At 45.6% G+C, this 7,500-nt stretch overlaps 1 protein-coding gene across 1 annotated transcript in view; it reads left to right on the top strand.

Annotated features, from left to right (window-relative positions):
- The window catches only part of LOC139760960 (uncharacterized), a 368,653-nt gene that overhangs the window by 254,046 nt on the left and 107,107 nt on the right, over nucleotides 1-7,500 (top strand). Inside the window, exon 2 of the mRNA XM_071684743.1 lies at nucleotides 1,476-1,605. Within this exon, the coding sequence (XP_071540844.1) occupies nucleotides 1,476-1,605 (130 nt within the window). The remainder of the gene's footprint in view (nucleotides 1-1,475; nucleotides 1,606-7,500) is intronic.

The raw sequence follows: 7,500 nt of genomic DNA, 5'->3' as shown, positions 1-7,500 counted from the left end.
CCTTGATGGTCTTCACCCCAGGTCTCCCCGGGATCCTTCCCTTGATGGTCTTCACCCCAGGTCTCCCCAGGATCCTTCCCTTGATGGTCTTCACCCCAGGTCTCCCCTGGATCCTTCCCTTGATGGTCTTCACCCCAGGTCTCCCCGGGATCCTTCCCTTGATGGTCTTCACCTCAGGTCTCCCCTGGATCCTTCCCTTGATGGTCTTCACCCCAGGATCCTTCCCTTGATGATCTTCACCCCAGGTCTCCCCAGGATCCTTCCCTTGATGGTCTTCACCCCAGGTCTCCCCGGGATCCTTCCCTTGATGGTCTTCACCCCAGGGTCCTTCCCTTGATGATCTTCACCCCAGGTCTCCCCAGGATCCTTCCCTTGATGGTCTTCACCCCAGGTCTCCCCTGGATCCTTCCCTTGATGGTCTTCACCCCAGGATCCTTCCCTTGATGGTCTTCACCCCAGGTCTCCCCAGAGTCCTTCCCTTGATGGTCTTCACCCCAGTTCTCCCCAGGATCCTTCCCTTGATGGTCTTCACCCCAGGATCCTTCCCTTGATGGTCTTCACCCCAGGTCTCCCCAGGATCCTTCCCTTGATGGTCTTCACCCCAGGTCTCCCCTGGATCCTTCCCTTGATGGTCTTCACCCCAGGTCTCCCCGGGATCCTTCCCTTGATGGTCTTCACCCCAGGATCCTTCCCTTGATGGTCTTCACCCCAGGTCTCCCCAGGATCCTTCCCTTGATGGTCTTCGCCCCAGGTCTCCCCAGGATCCTTCCCTTGATGGTCTTCACCCCAGGTCTCCCCAGGATCCTTCCATTGATGGTCTTCACCCCAGGTCTCCCCTGGATCCTTCCCTTGATGGTCTTCACCCCAGGTCTCCCCAGGGTCCTTCCCTTGATGGTCTTCACCCCAGGTCTCCCCAGAGTCCGTCCCTTGATGGTTGCCACACATCACGAGATGACAGTCGTCCCTCCCCCGCTGCTCTAGGACGACCACTAATGTTCTCACTTTATCATTGTCTCAGTCGCCCGCCCCGCCGATCCTTCCTTGGATATGTGTGTTGTGTCGTGTGCCCACAGCACTGCTGGTGGCTGTGTATGTCTCATGATGCTAGGCAGTGACGTGTGTTGTGTCGTGTGCCCACAGCACTGCTGGTGGCTGTGTATGTCTCATGATGTCAAGTAGTAACATGTGTTGTGTCGTGTGCCCACAGCACCACTATTGGCTGTGTATGTCTCATGATGTCAAGTAGTAACATGTGTTGTGTCGTGTGCCCACAGCACCACTGGTGGCTGTGTATGTCTCATGATGTCAAGTAGTAACATGTGTTGTGTCGTGTGCCCACAGCACTGCTGGTGGCTGTGTATGTCTTATGATGTCAAGTAGTAACATGTGTTGTGTCGTGTGCCCACAGCACCACTGGTGGCTGTATATGTCTCATGATGTCAAGTAGTAACATGTGTTGTGTCGTGTGCCCACAGCACCGCTGGTGGCCGTGTACGCTGTAAGGGGCCAGACGGCTCACCTGCCCTGTAACCTGACGACGGAACCTGAGGACCCAGTCATACTGCTCCTCTGGTACAAGAACGGCACCAAGACCCCAGTCTTCAGGTAACACTAAGACCCCAGTCTTCAGGTAACACTAAGACCCCAGTCTTCAGGTAACACTAAGACCCCAGTCTTCAGGTAACACCAAGACCCCAGTCTTCAGGTAACACCAAGACCCCAGTCTTCAGGTAACACCACGACCCCAGTCTTCAGGTAACACTAAGACCCCAGTCTTCAGGTAACACCAAGACCCTAGTCTTCAGGTAACACCACGACCCCAGTCTTCAGGTAACACCAAGACCCCAGTCTTCAGGTAACACTAAGACCCCAGTCTTCAGGTAACACCACGACCCCAGTCTTCAGGTAACACTAAGACTCCAGTCTTCAGGTAACACCACCACCCCAGTCTTCAGGTAACACCAAGACCCCAGTCTTCAGGTAACACCAAGACCCCAGTCTTCAGGTAACACCACGACCCCAGTCTTCAGGTAACACCAAGACCCCAGTCTTCAGGTAACAGTAAGACCCCAGTCTTCAGGTAACACCAAGACCCCAGTCTTCAGGTAACACCACGACCCCAGTCTTCAGGTAACACTAAGACTCCAGTCTTCAGGTAACACCACCACCCCAGTCTTCAGGTAACACCAAGACCACAGTCTTCAGGTAACAGTAAGACCCCAGTCTTCAGGTAACACCAAGACCCCAGTCTTCAGGTAACACCACGACCCCAGTCTTCAGGTAACACTAAGACCCCAGTCTTCAGGTAACACCACCACCCCAGTCTTCAGGTAACACCAAGACCCCAGTCTTCAGGTAACACCAAGACCCCAGTCTTCAGGTAACACCACGACCCCAGTCTTCAGGTAACAGTAAGACCCCAGTCTTCAGGTAAGTCCTGGTCTTCAGGCAACGTCAGACGTATCATATAATTTCTTCTTCAATCTTCTGTTTCACTATTGTCTTGCTGTATGTTTTACTTACCGTTGCCACTGTACAAACCTACTGTGCACTGGCTTTACTATACGACTGACTCTACAGAATAGAACAGAGTCCAAAGATTACCCCCGGAGCCTTTGAAGAGCCTCATAAAGCTTTAATAGACCTCATTTGTGAGGGAAAACGAGGTCCAATTTCGGCATCACTCTCTTGAAGCTTAGGTACGCCGCCAGCAAGGCGCTCCTCAGTCGGAGGTGAACCTGGCCCACTCACATAACAGTGAACACTACCGGGAGTTTGCACGCCATACGATCGAGCCACAGAATTATCAAATCAACACAAAAACATAAATCAATTCTTTTCAGGATCGGTAATAAACTTAAGTAAATTCTAAATGGACCAACATAAAAGGAGATTTTTATTTTTCATTTTTTGGTCTAAATGACCTGGTTTGATGTGGGCGTGAGGGTGTATCTGGTTTGATGTGGGCGTGAGGGTGTATCTGGTTTGATGTGGGCGTGAGGGTGTATCTGGTTTGATGTGGGCGTGAGGGTGTATCTGGTTTGATGTGGGCGTGAGGGTGTATCTGGTTTGATGTGGGCGTGAGGGTGTATCTAGGAGGAAGCTGCCGATGGTGAGGGAGTCACCAGCCCCGTCGTGGTGAAGGTAGAAGTGGTCAGCCAACGATGTTTCCATAGTGACACAAGGAGGTTCCCAGTATGGCTAGAGGCCATATGACCAAACATGTGATTGTCACATGTTTACCAAATGGCGTCCTAGCTTCGTCTCTTCGATGTATATCAACTGACTGTTATATTCCTCTCTTGTGTCTTCCCTGATGATGTGATTATTACACGAAAGTGCACTTGGGAACTTTTCGTGTTTCATTTTCCCCGAGGACTCATAGGAATATCTTGATCACGCGCAAAATTGTGATCCTTTCCAATGTGTGTGTGTGTGTGTGTGTGTGTGTGTGTGTGTGTGTGTGTGTGTGTGTGTGTGTTCTGATGACTATATCAGTTACCAGGAGAGAGGCTGATGCAGTAAAACACTCAGGGAGATGAACCATGATTCCTAGCGCCACATGTGGATTATAGGGATAAGGACAATGATATGTTCTCTGTTAACTTCATTAAGGTATGAGATCTGTATCTCATAGAAAAAGACAAATGAGAAACTTTAAAAACAGATTAATGGACAAATGAAGAGATGAATGATGGATAGATATCTATGTTATGTACTGTGTAGTTAAAGATCAAGCCTTGGATATACGTGTTTCTCATCTTTAGATTATCATTGTTGTCATGGTCATTATTACCATTATTATTATTATTATTATTATTATTATTATTATTATTATTATTATTATTATCATTATCATTATTATTATTATTATTATCATTATTATTATTATTATTATTATTATTATTATTATTATTATCATTATCATTATTATTATATTATTATCATTATTATCATTATCATTATTATCATTATCCTTATTATCATCATTTATTATACTTTGTCGCTTTTCCACACTCATTCTCTCCATATGACCAAGCAATTTCAATACACCCCCTTCTGCTCTCTCAACCACACTCTTTTTATTACCACACATCTCTCTTACCCTTTCATTACTTACCCGATCAAACCACCTCACACCACATATTGTCCTCAAAACATCTCATTTCCAACACATCCACCCTCCACCGCAAAACCCTATCTATAGCCCACGCTTCGCAACCATATATCATTATTGGAACACCATTCTTTTCAACATACTCACTTTTGTTTTCCGAGATAATTTTCTAGCTTTCCACACATTCTTCAACGTTCTAAGAACCTTCGCCCCTCCTCCACCCTCTGACTCAATTCCGCTTCCATGGTTCCATCTGGTGTTAAATCCACTTCCAGATATCTAAAACACTTCACTTCCTACAGTTTTTCTCCATTCAAACTTACCTCCCAGTTGACTTGTCCCTCAACCCTACTGTTCCTAATAACCTTGCTCTTATTCACATTTACCCTAAGCTTTCTTCTTTCACACACTCTTCCCAACTCAGTCACCAGCTTCTGCAATTCTTACCCGAATCAACCACCAACGCTGTATTTTTAGTGAACAACAACTAACTCAATTCCCAACAGACTGCATACTTGCCCCTCTTTCCAAAACTCTTGCATTCACCTCCCTCACAACCCCATCCATAAACAGATTAAACAACCATGGAGACATCACGCACCCCTGCCGCAAACCGACATTCACTGGGAACTAATTACTTTCCTCTCTTCGTACTCGTGCACATGCATAACATCTTCGATAAAAGCTTTTCACTGCTTCTAGCTACTTGCCTCCCACACCATATACTCTTACTACGTTATATAGAGCATCTCTCTCAACTCTATCATATGCCTTCTCCAGATTCATAAATGCTACATACAAATCCATTTGTTTTTCTAAGTATTTTTCACATACATTCTTCAAAGCAAACACCTGATCCACACATCCTCTGCCACTTCTGAAACCAAACTGCTCTTCCCCAAGCTGATGGTCTGTACATGCTTTCACCGTCTCAATCAATACCCTACTATATAATTTCCCAGGAATACTCAACAAACTTATACCTCTGTAATTTGAATACTCATCTTTATCCCCTTTGCCTTTGTACAATTGCACTAAGCATGCTTTCCGCCAATCCTCAGTTACTTCACCATGAGCCATACATACACTGAATATCCTCACCAACCAGTCAACAACACAGTCACCCTCTTGTTTAATAAATTCCACTGCAATACTATCCAAACCCGCCGCCTTGCCGGCTTTCATCTTCTGCAAAGCTTTCACTGCCTCTTCTCTGTTTACCAAATCATTCTCCCTGACCCTCTCACTTCACAAACCACCTCGAACAAGACACCCTATATCTACCAATTCATCATCTAAAACATTCAACAAACCTTCAAAATACTCACTCCATCTCCTTCTCACATCACCACTACTTGTTATTACCGATCCATTAGCCCCCTTCACCGATGTTTCCATTTCCTCTCCTGTCTTACGCACTTTATTCACCTCCCTCAAAAACATCTTTTTATTCTCCCTAAAATTTAATGATACTCTCTCAACCCAACTCTCATTTGCCCTCTTTTTCACCTCTTGCACCTTTCTCTCGACCTCCTGCTACTTTTTTGTATACATCTCCCAGTCATTTGAACTATTTCCCTGCAAAAATCGTCTAAATGCTTCTCTCTTCGCTTTCAGTAACAATCTTACTTCTTCATCCCTCCACTCACTACCCTTTCTAATTTGCCCACCTCCCACGCTTCTCATGCCAAGAGCATCTTTTGTGCAAGCCATCACTGCTTCCCTAAATATATCCCATTCTTCCTCCACTCCCCTTACGTCCTTTGCTCTCACCTCTATCCATTTTACCACTCAGTCTCCTTCCCAAGCTCACTTACTCTCACCACTCTCTTCACCACAACATTCTCTCTTATTTTCTGAAAACCCCTACAGATCTTTACCTTCGCCTCCACAAGATAATGATCAGACTTCCCTCCAGTTGCACCTCTCAGCACATCAACATCCAAAGGTCTCTCTTTCACGCGCCGATCTATTAATACATAATCCAATAACGCTCTCTGGTCATCTCTCTTACTTACATACGTATGCTTATGTATATCTCTCTTTTTAAACCAGGTATTCCCAATCATCAATCATTTTCAACACACAAATCTAGAAGCTCTTCACAATTTCCATTTACGACACTGAACACCCCATGTATACCAATCTTTCTCTGAACTGCCACATTACTCACCTTTGCATTCAAATCCCTCATCACTATAACCCGGTCTCGTGCATCAAAACTTCTAACACACTCACTCAGCTGATCCCAAAACACTTGCCTCTCATGAATTTTCTTTTCATGCCCAGGAGCATAGACACCAATAATCACCCATTTCTCTCCAGCCACTTTCAGTTTTTCCCATATCAATCTAGAGTTAACTTTCTTATACTCTATCACATGCTCCCACAACTCGTATTTCAGGAATAATGCTACTCCTTCATTTGCTCTTGTCCTCCCACCAACCACTGACTTTACTCCCAAAACATTCCCAAACCACTCTTCCCCTTTACCCTTGAGCTTCGTTTCACTCAGAGCCAAAACATCCAGGTTCCTTTGGAGAGAGGGGTAAATATGCAGTCTGTTAGGGATGAGAGGGCTTGGAAAGTGAGTCAGTAGTTGTTCGCTGATGATACAGCGCTGGTGGCTGATTCGGGTGAGAAACTGCAGAAGTCGGTGACTAGTTTGGTAAAGTGTGTGAAAGAAGAAAGCTGAGAGTAAATGTGAATAAGAGCAACGTTATTAGGTTCAGTAGGGTTGAGGGACAAGTCAATTGAGACGTAAGTTTGAATGGAGAAAAACTGGAGGAAGTGAAGTGTTTTAGATATCTGGGAGTGGATATGGCAGCGGATGGAACCATGGAAGCGGAAATGAGTCACAGGGTGGGGGAGAGAGCGAAGGTTCTGGAAGCGTTGAAGAATGTGTGGAAGGCGAGAACGTAATGTCGGGGAGCAAAAATGGGTATGTTTAAAGGAATAGTGGTTCTAACAATGTTATATGTTTGTGAAGCATGGGCGATAGATAGGGTTGTGGGGAGGAGGGTGGATGTGTTGGATATGAGATGATTGAGGACAATATATGGTGTGACGTGGTTTGATCGAGTAAGTACTGAAAGGGTAAGAGAGATGTGTGGTATTAAAAAGAGTGTGTTTGAGAGAGCAGCATAGGGTGTATTAAAATTGTTTGGTCATATGGAGAGAATGAGTTAAGAAAGATTGACAAAGAGGATGCACATGTCAAAGGTGGAGGGAACAAGGAGAAGTGGGAGACCAAATAGGAGGTGGAGGGATGGAGTGAAAAAGATTTTGAGCGATGGGGGTCTGAACATACAGAGGGTGAAAGGCGTGCAAAGAATAGAGTGAACTGGAACTATGTGGTATACCGGGGTCGAGGTGCTGTCAGT

Source organism: Panulirus ornatus, chromosome 38 (assembly GCF_036320965.1).
Source record: "Panulirus ornatus isolate Po-2019 chromosome 38, ASM3632096v1, whole genome shotgun sequence".
NCBI lineage: Eukaryota > Metazoa > Arthropoda > Malacostraca > Decapoda > Palinuridae > Panulirus > Panulirus ornatus.
This window is presented reverse-complemented; position numbering and strand designations above follow the sequence as displayed.